At 43.8% G+C, this 20,896-nt stretch overlaps 1 protein-coding gene across 1 annotated transcript in view; it reads left to right on the top strand.

Annotated features, from left to right (window-relative positions):
• The window catches only part of TPH2 (tryptophan hydroxylase 2), a 375,446-nt gene that overhangs the window by 120,461 nt on the left and 234,089 nt on the right, over positions 1-20,896 (top strand). Inside the window, exon 8 of the mRNA XM_040410003.1 lies at positions 11,879-12,005. Within this exon, the coding sequence (XP_040265937.1) occupies positions 11,879-12,005 (127 nt within the window). The remainder of the gene's footprint in view (positions 1-11,878; positions 12,006-20,896) is intronic.

Consider the following 20,896-nt stretch of genomic DNA (forward strand, 5'->3'; position numbering starts at 1 on the left):
TCCCCGCCCATCACCTCCACCCCAATGTCATTACACCACCGCTGCCACATACTCCAAGCCTTATCATACATTCTCCAAGTGCCTTCACTCAACGACGCCTGCAATAGAACCCCTACGGTACCTCCAGGATCTCCCACAACGACTCCGGACACACCAACCCGACCTGACTCGCATCCGGGGCCAACTGGCGAAACCGCTCCCACTGCAAACGAGAAAGTGCGTCAGCTATACAATTAGAAGAACCAGGCACATGCACCGCAAACACCCAAGCATTAAGTGACAAGCACCGAAGGACCAACTGCTGTAACAGGCAAATAACAGGGGGAGAAGAAGCCGTTAAACTATTGATGGCTTGCACTACGCCCAGGTTGTCACAATGGAACCGAACCTTCTTGTGCCTAAACTTCTCCCCCCATAGCGTGACTGCCAACACAATGGGAAAGAGTTCTAACAATGCCACGTTTTTAACCCACCCCCTCAGTACCCAGGACTCCGGCCACTTCCCCGCACACCACTGCCCCTCACAGTACGCCCCAAAACCAACTCCACCCGCAGCATCCGTAAACAATTCGAAATCAAAGGAATCCACAACCCCGCCCATAACTAACGCCCTGCCGTTAAAATGCTGCAAAAAAGAATCCCAAACCTTCAAATCCCCTTTCAACTCCCTGCCTAGCCTAATAAAATGGTGCAGAGACACAATACCCCCAGTCGCAGAAGCCAACCTCCTACTAAAAATACGGCCCATCGGGAGAATCCTACATGCAAAATTTAAGTTGCCCAACAAGGACTGCAGGTCCCGCAGGCGAATCTTTTTTGCCCCTAATGCGGCCGCCACCCCTGCTCTCAAATCTGACACCTTGTCTGCCGGTAGCCTACACTCCATTCGCTGAGTATCAATGACAATACCAAGAAAGCTCAGCTCAGTAGCCGGCCCCACTGTTTTATCCATTGCCAAGGGGACTCCGAAACACTCAAACACAGACTGCAATGTAGATAACAGCAACGAACCAACTCTAGATCCTCCCGATCCCAAACACAAGAAATCATCCAAATAGTGAATGATAGAGTGACAACATGATTCCTGAACAACTACCCACTCCAGAAAAGAACTGAAACGCTCAAAATATGCACACGATATTGAACAGCCCATTGGCAAACACCTGTCCACAAAATAGCCGCCATTCCAAAAACAACCGAGTAAATACAGACTATCCCGGTGGACCGGTAATAATCGGAATGCCGCTTCAATGTCACATTTTGCCAACAGGGTCCCCGGACCCAACTTCCTTACCCATTCTACAGCCGCATCAAAGGAAGCATAAACCACGGAACAAAGCTCCGGGGCAATGCCCTCATTGACCGACGCACCCTTAGGGAATGATAAATGGTGGATAAGCCTAAATTTATGTGGCTCCTTCTTAGGGACTAAACCCAAAGGGGAGACACGCAAATTACTGATGGGTGGTGTAACAAACGGACCATCCATCCTTCCCAAAGAAACCTCTTTAGCTAACTTCTCGGCCACTATGCCCGGGAACTCCAATGCTGAGCGCAGATTCTTTCGCGTCTCCGCCACAGGTAGCGGATGAGAAGGAATATGAAAACCAAACTCAAAGCCCAAACGCAAAAATTTCGCTAACTCCTGGTCAGGATATCTATTTAGATGATCCACCATCCTTTCCACTCGCACTGGAGTCAGCCCCTTTTGCAAAACTATCCCCCCCCTTTTGTCTGCCTCCCCTAAAACATCTGTTGGCCCCATGGCCCCCCCACACACGGAACACTCATGCCTAAATTTGCATTTTTGTCAGAATTTGCAATTTCCCTCATTAAAAAGGAAGCAGAAACCTTTTCCAACGGGGGGTGTCCCTGTAGCTTGATGGGTCCCACCCCCTGGCTCACTCCGAAAGGACTGACCACTCCTACCTGGCGCTGTAACCCTCATCCATAACGCAATGTCTTTATGGTCCCATCTCATATTAGGACGAACCGCTTTCCTCTGACGAAACTGTTCGTCGTATCGTAACCACCCTGACCCCCCATACACCCGATAGGCTTCCCCGATAGCGTCCAGATAACAAAATAAAGGGGAACAACATTCCGGACTCTTCTCCCCAATTACACTTGCCAGAATAGCAAAGGCCTGCAGCCAATTACTAAATGACCTAGGGATAAGGCGAAAACGACGCTTGTCATCATCCTCCTTCCTAATTCCATCCTTCTTTACCACATCAAGATTGAACCGCTCCAGTGGAAGCAGCGAAAAAATTTCTATATACTCTCCCTTCCAAATCTTTTCACGCACCTCAGCCTTCAAATGCGCTCCCAGGGGACCCTCAAAGCACACATACACTTCCCCCTTTGCCGCATCATCTAACCTGGGCCTATCCTCATCCCCCCCCGCCTGCGTCTGTACTGACACTGACTCCGCCATACCTGTGCTAGTGGTCGCAGGCATATTGCTATTCCCTGTCCCCAACCCCCACGCTGTTAAGGGGGTGGCCCCAATTCCCCCCCTATCCTGACTAACCCCAGCCAAGCCACACAGCTAGCGCCCCAAACCACCGATAATAGCACTATTGCTCCCCCCCCGAATTGGGCGCCCCATTAAATAAAGATATCAACGTTCCCAATGATGTCTCACCTAGCTGCCCGGGTGCTGTGAACCCGGCAGCCGAAGATCCGGATTCCTGACGGACGACTCCTGGATCCGCGACGGTCCTTAGATGGTCACTAGCGCTGTTCGCCGACAGCACCCCAGCCGGATCACTGCTGGGTGCGTTAGGGATGACTCTGGGAAGGCCTCTGTCCTCAAAGCTGTCAGGACCAGCAGCAAGCTGTCCGCCCTCAGAAAAAGGCCTGCGCACGTCCCTGTCAGCCACATGCACAGCCTCGCGCCTGTCTTCCCGCCCAAGAGGCCTGCTCTGGGAAGGGGACCCATCCAGAACAACCTCGTCCTCCTCCTCTGAAAGTTGTAGATCATGGCAAGGCCTGCGCCCGTCCCTGGCACCGCCAGGCGCAGCCTCGTACGCCACTGAAAGGGGCTCATCCTGTAAGGGCCTGCGCCGGGCCGCCCTGGCCGACCGCGCAGCCCCGCTGCCGCCTCTGCTACCGCCACTATTCCCGCGCTGAGCAGGCCTCCGCCTCCCGGGAACAGGAGGGGATCCTGCAGAACCTGGTCCTGAATCCCCCGATGCTGCAGCAATGGGCTGAGGGGAAGGCCCCCCAGCCTCCACTGGGTCCCGCCGGACATATGGATTCCTCCCACGCCGGGAGGCCGTAGGAGCGGGAATGTTGGAAGGCCCCCGGCGTGGAGGGGGTAAATCGGGGCTAAGGCGCGCCGGCGGCCGTACCCGCCGCGGCCGTGTAGCTATAGGATTGGGGTTAGATGTACCCCCCTCCGCCCCCCCTAACAAGGCAGTCACCTGCTGCGCCAGCCAGTCAGGGCCCCTGGTGTCCGCCGCCTCCCTCAAGCGCCGCAGCATCGCCTCCACTGCTTCTGACATGGCAGTATGCGATGCTGCAGTATGCGATAGATGCCGGCTCTCTCTCCACGCGAAATGGCGGGCGCTACCCCGGCTCACCACTACTTAACCCTGCCGCTCCCCGCCCCTTCTTGGCTCCGCCCCCCCTGCACGTCTCCCAGTTAACCCCTAAAGTACCCTGGCCCTCGCTACCCAAACCCCTCATGTCGGCCTCCCCTGAAGCGTACCGCTCCGTCCGGCCTTACTTAAAACTCTTAGAACTCATTACTACGTGGTTAAAATTCCTCAGGATTAGACAGGTGGGGATGTATGTTTTTTACATTATGGATGTATCCCTCATTCAGATACACTGTATTTCGGTGGGGTGCCTGATCGTTTCTCAGGTCTTTCCCCCCTTCCTAGTTAATTCAATCTGTGATCAACTATATATTTTCTTCCCCTCTGGGATCCCTGCCTCTCTAACCTGAACTAAAAGCTATTCCTGCATCCCTACATGTTTCGCCGTTTAAATCGGCGTCTTCAGGGGATGGCGTGCAGGTTATCACGTTTTTACCCCAGTAGAAGAGGAGATGATCCCAACTGGGCCCCCTCTTGCCATGGGCCCCATAACAGTTGCATGGTCTGCCTCTATGGTAGTTATACCTTAGATTAAGTGCACAGTCGCAGTGTGCTCATACCCTTGGGCACACATTCATTTGTAATTATATGCACCCTTTTTATGAGCCCCTACAAGAACAGCAACAAATCTTACCATTTTAGTTCTGAAGGAATTGGAGGAAATGACAGAAACCTTGGATCGGTATGGGTTATGTGTAAGGCAAATGCTTGCATTAAATATTCTTATTATTTGCTCATAACACCCGGAATTACATGTAGTGTGATTCTTTTTCTGAGCAGAGAGCTCGTAGGCACCTAGACCTTTTTATGGATGTGTGTGTATAATCTACATAATCAGCACCTTGGGTGGTTATGCATGCACGCCAGCTTTTTCTGAAAATCAGACAAGCTTTACAGCACTGTTTCAGGAATGTAATTTACTTCCTATGTAGTAAGGGATGCAATTATATTTGCTCAGGAATATATTTGTGCCCTAACAATAAAAAGATGGATAACAAGTTCTAATGAAACTCAATTTAAAGTCCTAATGTAAATTCCAGCACTAACTAGCATTATGACTACTGTTCTTTATTTTTTGCTTTAAATTACGGAATGCAAATTTTACAGCCAGGGATGCAATTAGTTAATCAGCAATGTATAGCAACATTCAGTGAATTGCTGTAGAATATCTCAAATTAATTGCTGTTTAGTTGTTGTGCTTATATCGCAGTTTGCTGTGTTTGTTCTGGCAGTCATATATCTGTAGAGAGCGTTTGATTAACAAAAGCTTTTTATGCCTAAATTGCATTTGTAAATTTAATAGGATGGTTGGAGCCTACAGTATATGTTTGTGGTTAAGTGATATGGCATATCTCTATATATCACATATATGTGTGATGCCACCCAAGCAATGTGTTCTGCATAGCAAACGGCACAGACATGGAGAAAATAACGAATAAACCTGTATATAATGCAGTATATTACTGCTAAATATAGCCAACTGAATGGAAGCACTTTTCTAAGAGGCGATAATATCCTCATTTGGAATCCCCGACAGCTGCAGTTTAATGTTCCAAGTACAAGGTAGGCATCTAATAATGTATCTGGTTGATTTCATCACAAATCTGATTAGCAGCTGGCATCTTTAAAAATGAGAGAGAAAAAAGTAACATAATTCTGTGCAAAAAATGCATTCATATATACGGTATATGTAGCCACCTTAATAAACACATGCATAAATGTATCTGGATCTGTATAAAACATAATTTAAAGGTGCATTTTCCAAAGCTTGATAGAGAATGGTAAAGGTTTTATCTGAGTTAGACAGTGTCTTGTAAATACTCTTAAAACATGTTGAGGCAATAGAGAAGAGAATCCCCCTATGGAGACCCTTTTCAATTTGTCAGAGATGAGGGTCACGCTGGAGGTTTGGATTTGAATGTGCGCTGTGGAATGATTTATATTTGCTTCAGTTCAGATTCAGGGAGGTTTAGCATTTAAATTGCAGTTGCCATGTGGTGGAGACCCCTATGATCAGCATAAAGGCTCTTGTCCTCAAGAAAGCCCAGTGCATGGAGCCTATACGCACGTAATCAAAAAAAACTCTGTGTACTTCAATGAAAGTGCAATGAAAGCTTCTTACCAAATGGAGCCCTAATATTCCATTGTTCATGATCCCTTAATCTGGGGGTCTTGTAGTATGAAAATGATATGTACATATTAGGTGAGGCAGTCAGTTCAGCACTACTGTAAAAAAAATGTTGCCCATTGGAAGGCTATCCACATTCACAATAATATAATGCCTGAATAGAAAAGCCATACTTGTGGTGCGGGAGAAAGTCCCTCAGCTTTGAAGTTGGGCCCAGTTCAGCAGCACTGAAGGACTGGTTGGAAGGACCCCACATTCACCAACTTGAGATGAACTGACAGTATGACATGGTCCTGTAATTCGATATTCATCATGGATACAGATTTATAGGACTGAGTGTACCAGAAGTTTTCATTAATAGGTGCTTGGTGAACCTACTTGCCATAGCCACTCCATAATCTCCCTGCCAGAGAGAGTCTTGAATATGAGATTAAATGTCCCTGCAGTTGGTGAGCCACCAGTGTTACCAAACCCTGTACCAGGCCCAAAACAGATACCTGGGAGCATCCCAAAACGTCTCTGGCCTATGGCTTTATAAAGATTTCAGATGGACTCAGGTATGGGACTATTTCCTACCCTGGGAGACCTACTGGACCTTTTCCTTCTTTTCCATTGCTGCCTAGAGATGAACGGCCCATGGTGACTACTCTGGTCCATGGAACCCTGCTTGCATCTGATGGCTGCACAAGAGGACCAAGGAAGGTGTACTTTAAGAGTGGTTTGTTGAAGAATGGAGTCATGGCTGAGTTTAAAAAATGAGACAACACGCTTACAGACTGGATGGGCCAGCAGCTTTTCCACATAATGTGTCTGCATTCTCCTCAAGCCATGAGTACATATGATGAGACCAGAGGCGGACACAGACAGCAGAGGGCCCCTGTGCAAAGAATGTGCCTGGGAACCCCCACCCTCCATGCCAAATTCTCAACCTAACCTATTCCCTCCTACCATCACATACAGCAATACAAAACATACAGGGTAAGGCTACTTTCACACCTGCGACACTATCATCTGGCCACCTGATCCGGCAGAAAATGCAAAGAATTGGCCGGACACAAACTGCAGCGCGCAGCGGTTTGTGTCCTGCTGATTCTCTGCATTTTTGCCAGATTGTGGCCAGATCTCTGCTGGACTCCATTATAGTCTGCATCCAGCAGTGCCGAATGCAGTGAATCACTAACGCAGATGTGAAGGTAGCAAAATACAGTGCCACATACCTCTTACATCCAGTGACGTCTCCTTTGATGTAGATGTTCTCTTTCCTCATTTTCTCCATTCAGACCAGACCGCCATGATGATTTCTTTCAGCCATCTCTCGTCTCTGCACAGTTTGACAAACAGACATCTTAGTTTCCTACTTTCCTACTCGTCCTCCGACCTTCTCAACATCCCTTCATGCACCCCCAATACTGTGCCCGCTGTGCTCCCCAAAGCTATACTGCAGAAACAGATAAACCCCCGGAAAATACTAGTTACACACAGATAGTGCCCCTTCAATAATCATTGGAACACGATGCCCTAAAAAATAACTGCACCAAGCAAATAGTACTCCTGACACTAATAGTATAAACATAATGTCCCCCAAAAAGAACTGTGCTAAGCTGATACTGTGCCAGTGTAATAGCACTCCCAAAGTCCCAACAATAGTATAGTAATAGTTCTCTGCCTGAGTGCACTTAGTAGTAATAGTGACCCTACAGAGCCCTCAAAAGGACTAATGTCCCAACTGTGTCCCAGAAGTAATAATGCTCCCATAGTGCCCATATTAGTATTCATGTTCCCCATAGCTCCACAGTTGTAATGCCCACCATAAAGATCGCCCACCATAATGCCCCTGGTAGTAATAATTCTCTTTATAATGTGTGACGGTAGAAAAACAACCCCTTATAATGTGCGCCAGTACAAAAAATGCCCTGTTGTGTGGCAGTAAAATATATATATTTTTTTTACTGCCTCATGTATGCCAATGACCTATACTGTGTGCCACTACAAAAATCACTTTTAGTGCCCCCAGTTGAACTTAGGTGCCCATAGTGCCCCTATAAGTTGTGCCAGTATAAAATACTTCTATATAGTGCCCCCAGAAGTTGCCCCCATAGTGCTCCTCCCCATCCCCATAGTGCCCCCCATAATGTGCCAGTTTAAAATGCCCCTATAGAGTGCCCCACATACATGCCTCCATAATGCTTCTCTCTCCCCTTCCCCATAGTGGCCGCATGTGTGCCAGTATTAAATAGCCCTATATAATGCGTCCCAGTAGATGTCCCCATAGTGCTCTTCTCCCCCACTTCTCCATAGTGCCCCCCATAATGCGTGCCAGTATATAGGGCCCCCATAGTGCCCCTCCCTGCCACTGCTCCATAGTTCCCTCCATAATGTGTGCCAGTATATAGGGCCTCCAGTAGATGCCCCCATAGTGCTCCCCCCCACACTTCTCCATAGTGCCCCCCATAATGTGTGCCAATATGTAATGTCCCCCAGTAGATGCCCCCTTAATGCTTCTCCCCCCCACTTCTCCATAGTGCCCCCATAATATGTGCCAGTATATAGGACCCCCAGTAGATGCCCCCATAGTGCCCTGCCCCCACTTCTCCATAGTGCCCCATGTGTGCCAGTATATAGGGCCCCCAGTGGATACCCCAGAGTGCCCCCCCCACTTTTCCATAGTATCCCCCATAATGTGTGTCAGTATATAGGGTCCCCAGTAGATACCTCCATAGTGCTCCCCCCTCTCTATAGTGCTCTCCATACTGTGTGCCAATATATGGGGGCCCACAGTAGATGCCCCCATAGTGCTCCTTTCCCCCCACTTCTCCATAGTGCCCCCTATAATATGTTTCAGTATATAGCCTCCCCCCCTTCTTCGCCATACTATACTAAAAATAATGAAAAAAATAAACACTTATGCTTACCTCCATGCCGATTTCAGCGATGCGGTGCAGGCCTCTTTTAGCCTGTGTCCTGTGCTGTATGGCTCAGGCAGCGCGATACAGGTCACCTGCATCTGCCTATAATAGGCTACAGGCACTAAGGCTGCAGCCTATCAGAGGAACGGGGAAGGTAGACACCTCTCCCCTGCCCCACCGCACCAATTATTCCACAATGGAAGCGCTCATCTCCCGCTGTCCAGACGTCGAACCTTCAAATGGGCCCTCCTCCCACACTGCACAGGCGGTATGTCCGCCCCTGGATGAGACCCACTGAGGGGTGATGATACTGGAGTAGAGTAGACACTCTGCAACAGCAGATGAATGGCTCCAATACTAGTGCTACAACCATGGAGCCATCACAGCCGGGAAAGCCGCACAGTAGCGTTCACCCCATTTCACTCTGGTACATGCTGGAGAGCAGAAAACTTGACCATCTTAGAGAAGTAACAGAGAGGAAGCCAAGTGACCATGCCTAGCAACCCAAGACTCCCCAGTTCTTACAAATCAAAACATAATAATGAAATCAATACAGGAGTATCACAAACAAAATAACCCGGTCAGTCAACAGCTATCCCCTCGAGAACAAAAGGATAGAGGGCAGTTGAAATGCAACTGTTTGATCCTTATCTCCCCCTATATCTGCCATCAGGAAGGAGTCGGGAGGCCTTCACGAATATTAGGTTAGCCAATCACATTAAAATGATGGGTTTGGCCAACATTTATCTAATGTGTATGTCTACCTTAAGATTCACAATGTAACAGAACACTAAAGGGGTTTTGCAGAATTTTTATATTGAGATTGCAGTGCTGCTCCCATTCACTTCAGTGGGAACTGTGCTGCAGTAACCAGGTTCCTCTAGTATACAGTGGATGAAGCTATGTAGTTCCAATGTGCTGGTGCTTAAGCTCGCCTGGAACAGCTAATTGGTGTGTGTGCAGGGTGTCAGAACCCCACCAATCGGATATTGATGGCTTATTCTGAGGAATCCTGGCCGACAAGTTATTCATAAAATTCTGCCTTTGGACAACCTTTTGTCAAATTGTTTACTTTTACATACTGTTGTCTACATCAAACACCTTTGAAAGCTGTGTTGTTGTAGGCTCCAGATTGGTAACCAGAAGGTCTGCAATGAGCCCCCATTTAAAAAGAATCTATTTCCATGCAATATTTTCTCCGCTATGAGAATTGCAGCTTACAATCAGTGAAGGAGATACTGTATGCACTGGTGAAAACCTTTGCACTCATTTACTTCTGTTTATTTTGCTAAGGCCTCATGCACACGGCCGTTGTTTTGGTCCGCATACGAGCGGAATGTCCGCATCCGTTGCTCCATTCCGTGGTCTGCAAAAAATATATAACCTGTCCTATTCTTGTCCGCGTTTTGTGGACAAGAATAGGCAGTTATATTAATGGCTGTCCGTGCCGTTCCGCAAATTGCAGAACGCACACGGACGCCATCCATGTTTTGCTGATCCGCAATTTGCGGACCGCAAAACACACAGCAGTCGTGTGCATGGGGCCTAAGTCACATAGTCATATAAATTGAGTACGTAAAAAATCATTTATACTGTACTGTATACTATACTGTAAAAATATTATTTATACAGTATGGAATGGTCTTACATTGTCAATAGTGTGTTATAAATACATCATTCATATAGTATTACACAAATACAGATCTCATTGTGTGCTCATTTTTTGCTTCTAAACTTATTAAAACAGTGTTTAGTTGCAAATAGCCCAGATTTATAGACTACATATTACTTTTTGTAGAAAAAAACATTGCCATTCTGCGGTTAGTTACAGTGCCCACAGAAAACTACACTCTCTCACAGATTTTAGCCTTGGTTTGAGCCCTTGAGAAGACTATTATTAACTTATTTGACATTAAAGAATGAGAAGGAAGGACAGTTGTAGACTATAGCAATAAAGGTTTATACATTATATAATAGTAATAATAATAGTAATTCTGCCTAAAGGTTACATTTGGAAATTACTGTCATGATGGTGCTCCTCTGACTTGTAGTCTTAAAATTTTCTTTTAGGCTGCATTTTGCGAGCTGGATAGATTAAATTCAGGTCCTTCACTCTGACACTTGGTATAGCAATTTGAGCTCTCTTTGGGTACCTGTAAATGGTGTGCTAGAATATTTGTATGTTCATATGGTTATGAACTACTTGAATGTGGAGTCTAGAGTGACAACAATTTAGTGTGAAAGAAAAAAATTCATATTTGCGCTTGTCTGTACAGTGGTTCCTCAAGATACAATGGTCTCAGGATACAATATTTTAACATACAATGATCTTTTTTGGAACATATTAAATTGAAACTAGACTCAACTTACAAAGCCTCAAACTCAGATCCAACTAATCAGCATGGGCATTTCTCTGGCAAAACCCCTGTATTGGCAGTCTAGTGGTGTCTCATTACAATGCAGTGCAGTACTACAGATCCTATACTCAGGGGCCTATCTACCATAGCGGAAGACCATGAGACTGCTATGGGGCCCAGGGCAAGAGGGGGCCTTAGTTGGGATTATCTCCTCTTCTACTGGAGGTGAAGACTTGGTCAGGACTCTACAATCTAAAGAAACAACTTTTAGCAAATGAGGCTGTGGAAAAATAACCCAAGGGTCACTGAAAGGGGTTTAGGTAGAAACCCTTCTGTCCTGTGTGTGGGGCCTGGTTTGATCCTTGCTATGGGGCCCTTACTTCTCTATGTACACCACTGCTTATACTGACCTCTGTCTGTGCCGGGATGATGGTGATAGTATTTTTCTGGTACATTGTGTACTATACGAGACCCTAAAAGGCTCCTGTCCTCATTATAGAAAGTGATTTACAGATTCCAGCATCTATTACTGGCTGTTATATGTAAGGATTTGCTTTATCCATCTTGGTTATCTGCTTATTATTCTTAAATCTTCATTTTATCTCACATGGAGAGTACATTTTGCGGCTTTGGAACCAATTACTAGTATTCTATAGACTTATGGACTGAAGTTACAATGGTTTGAATGGTCGTCCTGGAACCAATTAATATTGTAGCTTGAGGGCCTATTGTATATGGATGAAACACATAGTTTTAAATCCTTGCACTGGTTAAAATGATGCATACTATCTTTTATCACACAGCACATATTTCAGCTGTACTAAAAAATAATATATGAAAACCTGCTTGCTAATTGCTTTTCTACTTAATCATCTTTACTAGGGATACCTGTCATGAGCTGCTTGGTCATGTTCCATTACTTGCGGATCCAAAATTTGCTCAGTTTTCCCAAGAAATCGGTCTTGCCTCACTAGGAGCATCTGATGAAGATGTCCAAAAACTAGCAACTGTAAGTTAACTTAATATCTATTATTCCATAATAATTCTTAGATGTACCTTCTATTGTCTGAATGAAGACATGTGTAGTATATTGTATCATCTGATTTTTTGGTGTTTTTAGAATACCAAATATGCAGAGCTCCCAAGTAGTACATCCCAAACCTCCCATCCAGAAAACAAATATGTATTATATGAAATCTTACAACACTTATTTCACTCATTATAATGCCTTATTCACATAGTCAGTGTTTAGTCAGTAACTTCCATAAGTGATTCTGAGCCAAAACCAGGTGCGGCTCTAAACAGAACAGTTGCAGATCTTTCCCTTATACTTTATCTCTGTGGAGGCTCCAATCCGGGTTTTGGCTCACAATCACTGTTGGAAATCACTGGCCGAACAGTGACTATGTGAATAAGGGATAAGTCTGTCTTACTTATGCCTGTCTTGACTATCTTATGTATCTATAGCCTCTTGTTTGCTGCTTGAGGCATTTACCTTTGTGTAGATGCATTTTTCCCAGGGATAGTGATTTAAGTGATATTTCTAATATTAATATGAAAATCCACAATACATATAGCAAATCATAAAAGACAATTCAGTTCCCTAAATAAAATGTTATTAGGGAAGAATCTTATGTTTAATGCAGCAATGAATTTGAATTCCCCTATGGTTGTTCTGTTGCTGAGGCTTGTGCGAATGTTTGGTTTTAAAGTTCTTTTAGGCTACTTTCACACCTGTGTTCAGGTGTCCGCTCGTGAGTTCCGTTTGAAGGGGCTCACAAGCGGCCCCGAACGCAACCGTCCAGCCCTAATGCATTCTGAGTGGACGCGGATCCGCTGAGAATGCATCAGTCTGCCAGCGTTCAGCCTCCGCTCCGCTCAGCGAGCGGACACCTGAACGCTGCTTGCAGCGTTCGGTTGTCCGCCTGGCCGTGCGGAGGCAAGCGGATCCGTCCAGACTTACAATGTAAGTCAATGGGGACGGATCAGTTTGAAGTTGACACAATATGGCTCAATCTTCAAACGGATCCGTCCCCTATTGACTTTCAATGTAAAGTCTGGACGGATCCGCTCAGGCTACTTTCACACTTAGAAATTTTTCTAAGTTATAATACAGACGGATCCGTTCTGAACGGATACAAACGTCTGCATTATAGGAGCGGATCCGTCTGATGAAAGATCAGACGGACCCGCTCCGAACGCTAGTGTGAAAGTAGCCTTACTGGGAACGATTATTGGGTTAATTATTGTGAACATTTTCAAGAACAACCCCATGCTCATTCATTGGGTGAAAACATCTCTCATGGGGACACCTAAATCAGTTTTTGTATGGGGCCAAGTGATTATAGTAGCGTTTGCTCATCTCCATACAGCGGAGATTATTGCAACATGTAAATGAAACTTTTACCTCCTCTGATGAGCAGGCAATCATTGGGAGCAAATAGTTTGTTCTCGATAATTCCCTATGATCTGTGTAAAAGGACCTTAATGGGTTTATTGCATTAAATGGAAATAATTGTTCTAAAAGCCTCTTTACAAGGGTTAACTGTCCAGGCAACTATTTGGAGCAAACCCTTTCTTCCCGATAATTGCCTTATCCTGGTGAAGATGAGGGCTGAATTTACACGTAGTAGCAGTAGCATTTGCTGATCCCCATACAGAACTATTGCTTCTGGGCAGAAGATATCTGTTTACACAGGATGATCTGCTGCTCAGAAACAATAATTTTTAATGCCACGTCTATGATGCTTCTACCCAATAAATGAGCATTTTGCTCGCTCATCTAGGTATTGGCTGCACCTTTACACCAGCCAAATATTTGTTTCCAATACTTGGTCAGATAATTCGGCTCATGTAACGGGTCTTTAGCAGCAGTGTGGACACTAGACAGCAGACATGGACACTAATGTCAAATCTGCGTGCTTATGATCTCAATAGGAGGCTAATGTGAGATTATCACAACGCTACCACTGTTGAAATTACATTTGGAAAAAAAGAATTGCACATATGATGGAAGATGACCACATGTGAATTTTGCTACATGCACACGACCGCAAAAACGGAAGCCGCCCGTGTGCCTTCCACAATTTGCGGAACGGAACGGGCGGCCCATTGTAGAAATGCCTATTCTTTTCCGCAAAACGGACAAGAATAGGACATGTTCTATTTTTTTTGCGGGGCCACGGAATGGAGCAACGGATGCGGACAGCACTCGGAGTGCTGTCCGCATCTTTTGCGGCCCCATTGAAGTGAATGGGTCCGCACCCGAGCCGCAAAAACTGCGGCTCGGATGCGGACCCGAACAACGGTCATGTGCATGAGGCCATTATATTAAATTGTTGTGACATATTATTTAGGTGACTACCAAGGGTATTAGGAAGCCTGGAGGGCAGTTTTACTATTTAAAATACCCAATATCTATTTCAGTGGTAGTGCTTGAATATACTTGGATTTTGAAAAATGACTGGCATGTTATACAATAGATGTCTGCCTGATGCTGAACGTTACCCTGTTCCGTCTCTAGATAAAATTGTATATTACCATCTGTTTCCATTAGGTTCAGATTGAGTTTTCTGATTAAGTGATATATTTTATGTGCGTGAAACAATACGTTTTTCAGCCGTTAGATTGATGAGCTAGTCCCCCGACCCTCTATTACTATAAAAAAAGACAAACCTATGACATTTACTCCCCTCATAGTGTTCTCCTGCTGCAGAAATAATAACTTATGGAAAGAAGACTCTTCGAAGAGAGAATACAACCAATTTTGCAGCCAGCATTCTAGAGAATTGCTGTTTACTTATGGAAACACTGAGCTATGTCACGCATGGATTTAGCAATTTGTGGCAGTTGTATAAAAGGCACAGCATGTTGAATTTTAGGTAGCTAGGACATAACGTTCCATTGCATCTGAATATTAGCATTCTACCGGCATGTGAGCCCTGTGTTATTAGATAACCTGAGTGTAGACATGAACTTGTCTGCTATTTATTTGTATTTGTTACAGTGCAAAAATCGAGAAATGCATTTTCCTCATTGTGTTTGCAGTTTATGATTTTGTTCTCTCTTCTAATGGAGAAAATATAGTATGATGGGGGCACGTTTAATGGAGCACATTTAGGAAGCTGCTCAGCCTCTAACCTGTTTGGAACCCTTGAAAAACTCTTTTGGAATAATTAAGTTGAGGAAAATCTAAATGAATCTCACACAACAACAGATTGGAAAAAGCATAAGCATGTATACGAGCAACAGGTTTTTTTTTTTATGCTAAAGCGGTAATAAAACCTTTTATCAATCTGTGTTTGCCAGGCCCAGAGCCAATGGAACAGCACTGCTGGAATGTTTTGCTGTATAATATGACTATTTCCAATTCCTATTGCACAGTGTTGTATGATTTTTTAATGGTTGATTCACTCTTCATAATGTGAGTGTTTGGTCATTCTAGGACATGACAGATTTGTTTATATGGCATCTCACATTTATCCGTAATAGGAAATAGACTCCATGATAGCAGCTCCGTCAATGTGGTTGAAAATGTGAGTAATTGGGGACAGAAGATCCACCTTGGTTTTACTAAATATCACTTTTTAACATATGTCTGCCGATAGAATAACATATGCATCTATATACATATATTAATGATGCCTTTGTAGTGTGATGCTTGAAATATCAGAATATTAGAAGCCAGTGTATTCGAGGCTACTGGCAAGCAGTGACTGTGATATAGCAGCAGCTGTGTAAGTATGTGTAGAAGCCATTTTCATGATACAACTTGGCTCAGTGAGATTACAGGTGTCCAGAATGGCTTTGAATATTATGACCAGGAACTGGATACATCTTTTCACCATGCTGCAAATGTGTGTTTTATTGTGCTAAAATTGACAAATTGTAACCTGTAGCTTCAGGATGTTTGCATGCATTGCGTAGGGGTTATAGTTTTGAAATGGTAATATTTGATGTAAAATAATGGAGGAGATTTACGAAGCTAAATAAATCAGAATTCTGACTTCATTTGTGCGAAAAACTGGTGTTCATGTTTTGCCCCACAGTTATCATGTGTTTTAGCACTTTGCAGAAGGGCAAAGATGCACCAGTGCACACCAACATTTTGGGATAAAAATTTTAACACAAATTAAGTAATAAGTGGTGTAAAGTTAGAAACTTTATGAAACTCTTTGATACATTTGGTGCATCTTTACACTATCTGAATTCTAGAATATGAATAGTATATCTGCTGATGTCAAAATACTTTGTTTATTTGTAGCATAAACTAAAAGTCAAAATACTAAAAAGATATTATTTGTAGCATAAACTAAAAGTCACAATAGACCTCAATGGAAACTCAGCAAAACAACATTTCTCTCCAGCACTTAAGGTAGAGGGATGCGAAGGTAGAAGTTTTAAAAGGATTTTCTAGTAACAAGTGCCCGCAGCCTACCCACTGAAACAGGAGATTCATACTTACCTGCTCCCCACCTCTTTGTCCTCTGTGCTGCCTCCACTGTCTCTATCTTCTGGTCCTGGTACTGTTTACATCCGGTGATGTATGGGTATGGTCACATTCACTTCAGCCAATGACTGGCTTCAGAGGTGATGTGGCCACAGTCTATGGGCATTTATTATTACCGGAAAACTTCCAAACTTTACAGCAATGGCGGGTACGTCTAACAGTCTAATGTGTACAAATGTAGCCAAGTTAAAATTGACTCTGATAACACATGTCACAGTGTTATCTAGTGACAAAAGCCATTGAAAAAAGTAAATTAAAATTTTCTTACCATTGTTTACTTAACACGTTAACGATCAAGTTTAGCTCGGCTACATCTGTATTTGGATCTACCATCTCTCATCTGTCAGTGGAAAGAAGCATTGGGGGAAAGAAGGACTGGGTGAAGTCTATATTTCCTCCTGATCTTTTTGTTCTCGAAGGAGATAAGTCCCCACCAGAAGTGTCTGGCGGCAGCTTTCCCCTCTCTTCCCATTAAATACACATACACGTTTTGCCATAAGTGAATGTATGTGTGTATAAGGGATTCATGAGAAATAGCTGTCGGCTATTTATTATATTTCTTACGCCACTTTTTGGCGTATTTATGTCGCAGAGTGGAAAAAAAGGGTCGTGGTATGGTCGGGGAAAGGGCAGGCCGCTCGACCCATCTCATTCAAGGGAGCTAGCATAGATTAAAGCATGTCACATGGCCGGCTGGCGGCAGCAATCGCCAAAGTTATGTTAAGGCCTGCACCTCTACATAACTTAGGTGCATCCACCAGCAGTGCACAGGGATTAAGACCGGCGTATCAATCGCCGGTCTTAATAAATGTCCCCCACAGTACGTTCATATCTATAATACTGAAGTATGAGTGAAGTGAAAACACCTACCAATCTAAACGAGCATTATATGTGCCGATAAGCAGCCAATTGTTGCGAAGAGTCGGCTGCTTGTTAAGAGAAGGTGAAGCGCTACATTTACATGCAGCGATCACCTCCACAGCTATTGCGATCTCTCATCCTCATACATCTGCATTGTTTCTGGGCACTAAATATCTGATCATACAGCACGATCTGCTGCCCAGAAACGATAATTGATGTGCCTGCACGAACGACAGGATCACCCCGATGAACGAGCATTTCACTTGTTCATTGGGTGATCGGCAGCACCTTTACATGGGCAGATTGTTGGGAAGAAGTGTTCTGCCCGATAATCTTCCCATCTAAATCCACTTTTAGGCTAGGTTCAAATCATTTTTGGAGATTACATTCTGCAAACCAATTTGAATATAGAGTCATACAGTCGTATCCAAAAGTTTTGAGAATTACATAAATATTGGAAATTGGAAAAGTTGCTGCTTAAGTTTTTATAATAGCAATTTGCATATACTCCAGAATATTATGAAAAGTGATCAGATGAATTGCATAGTCCTTCTTTGCCATGAAAATTAACTTAATCCCAAATAAACCTTTCCACTGTCATTAAAGGACCTGCTGAGATCATTTCAGTAATCGTCTTGTTAACTCAGATGAGAATGTTGACGAGCACAAGGCTGGAGATCATTATGTCAGGCTGATTGGGTTAAAATGGCAGACTTGACATGTTAAAAGGAGGGTGATGCTTGAAATCATTGTTCTTCCATTGTTAACCATGGTGACCTGCAAAGAAACGCGTGCAGCCATCATTGCGTTGCATAAAAATGGCTTCACAGTCAAGGATATTGTGGCTACTAAGATTGCACCTCAATCAACAATTTATAGGATCATCAAGAACTTCAAGGAAAGAGGTTAAATTCTTGTTAAGAAGGCTTCAGGGAGTCCAAGAAAGTCCAGCAAGCGCCAGGATCGTCTCCCAAAGAGGATTCAGCTGCGGGATCGGAGTGCCACCAGTGCAGAGCTTGCTCAGGAATGGCAGCAGGCAGGTGTGAACACATTTGCACGCAAAGTGAGGCGAAGACTTTTGGAAGATGGCCTGGTGTCAAGAAGGACAGCAAAGAAGCCACTTCTCTCCAAAAAAACCCATCAGGGACAGATTGATCTTCTGCAGAAAGTATGGTGAATGGACTGCTGAGGACTGGGGCAAAGTCATATTCTCCGATGAAGCCTCTTTCCGATTGTTTGGGGCATCTGGAAAAAGGCTTGTCTGGAGAAGAAAAGGTGAGCGCTACCATCAGTCCTGTGTCATGCCAACAGTAAAGCATCCTGAGACCATTCATGTGTGGGGTTGCTTCTCATCCAAGGGAGTGGGCTCACTCACAATTTTGCCCAAAAACACAGCCATGAATAAAGAATGGTACCAAAACACCCACCAACAGCAACTTCTTCCAACAATCCAACAACAGTTTGATGAAGAACAATGCATTTTCCAGCACGATGGAGCACCGTGCCATAAGGCAAAAGTGATAACTAAGTGGCTCGGGGACCAAAACATTGACATTTTGGGTCCATGGCCTGGAAACTTCCCAGATCTTAATCCCATTGAGAACTTGTGGTCAATCCTCAAGAGGCGGGTGGACAAACAAAAACCCACTAATTCTGACAAACTCCAAGAAGTGATTATGAAAGAATGGGTTGCTATCAGTCAGGAATTGGCCCAGAAGTTGATTGAGAGCATGCCCAGTCGAATTGCAGAGGTCCTGAAAAAGAAGGGCCAACACTGCAAATACTGACTCTTTGCATAAATGTCATGTAATTGTCGATAAAAGGCTTTGAAACGTATGAAGTGTGTGTAATTATATTTCACTACATCACAGAAACAACTGAAACAAAGATCTAAAAGCAGTTTAGCATCAAACTTTGTGAAAACTAATATTTGTGTCATTCTCAAAACTTTTGGCCACGACTGTATATGCATATTGCCTCCATCCTCTGCCATAGTCTAGCTAATAAAATTCTATGGGAAGTTTTCCCGGTGTATACTCTAAATGTGTAACCTAATTGTGGTGTGAACCCTGCCTTAGAGAAAATAAAGGAAAATACAAAAAGTAAAGGGAAAGTATAAAAGAACGGATAATAACTCCATTAGGGAGTCAATTGCACAAAAACACATTTTGTTCTATTTTTACTTTATGTACCTTATTCATTGTTCTACCACCTTGAATACAATGCACGTCTGACATTCTGCATTGAAACTATTTGTGATAGCAGATTATTCTGAATTGAGATTTGGCTGTAATGTCTGTAGATGCTTGCCTTGTACTCTTATTTTAATAAGTAGAGAAACAGAAGAAAAGCAGGGAACAAAAAAGATTCTTCTGTAAATTTAATCTAACAATTGTAAATAAATGAAACAATTGTAGACCATTGGGTTCATTTATTATACATACCACTTTTGTGGTGTATATCAGTCGCAGATTTAGTCGCATACCATTTTGCGTCAAAATCTGCCACTTTTTCCAGCTTACTCCACTTTCCTGTCAGGTCGAGAAAAGGGGCACAGTGTGTGCGGGGAAGAGGGCGGGCCGACAGGCCCGTTTCATTCATCATTTTCATCATTCTTAGCGTAGAAAATGGCTTACATCTACACCAGCAAGGGAATTTGTCACTCCGCCTGCCGGACGAAGCACCAAAATTATGTAGAGGCTTGCACAATACAAATACACTTAAGACCGACATGTAACTCACCAGTCTTAATAAATGAGCCCCTATGTGTGTCTATGTGTAGGTACCATCTGCCATGTTAAAGCATACCGTATATAAAGAAATTGTTGAAGGATTGTTCAAAACCCGACCCTTTAATGGAAAATGCAAGCTTTGTTTTAAGTCAGATGTAAATGCATCCCTTTTGCTGCAAGGACAATGTTTGCAATTTTGACATGTACAAATAAAACCTAAATTATAAAATAAAATAAAATCATATTAATCCCTTATACCCAAATATTCTTGGAAAATGCCATTAAACAGTTTATATACAAACACCTTCATGCAACTTTGTGTCAAAGTGTAATTTTCATAAAAATTGCAAAAAACTTGATACTAGTGGGTAAAAGTGAGACCCAAGCAAGCCTGAGTCTGTCCATATAAAATATAAACGTATATTGGAAGAGGGCATGGTACTGGGTTTTTATAGTACCAAACAATTAGAAGCCATGAATCCACCATGCCCTGTTTTTCCAATATGCCATGCACTTCCAAAGATACACAAAGGTATAGCCGGTATAGGTTCAATGACAGAGAGTCTCTTCACTTGACTAAATGATTTGATCCAGCCAATTGTCATACAGCTTTCAGGTCTTATCAAAGACACCACGGAAGTTCTAAAAATGATGGAGAAGATAAAATGGACACCAGAATAAAATTTGCTAACATGTGACACTGCTCTGTCACTGATCTTAAAGAGAACCCCAATGGTAGTAGCCTATGCCCAGTTAAAAAAACAACAACTCACCTGTCTGCAGTGCCACTGTTCATGC

This window comes from Bufo bufo, chromosome 1 (genome assembly GCF_905171765.1).
Source record: "Bufo bufo chromosome 1, aBufBuf1.1, whole genome shotgun sequence".
Taxonomy (NCBI): domain Eukaryota; kingdom Metazoa; phylum Chordata; class Amphibia; order Anura; family Bufonidae; genus Bufo; species Bufo bufo.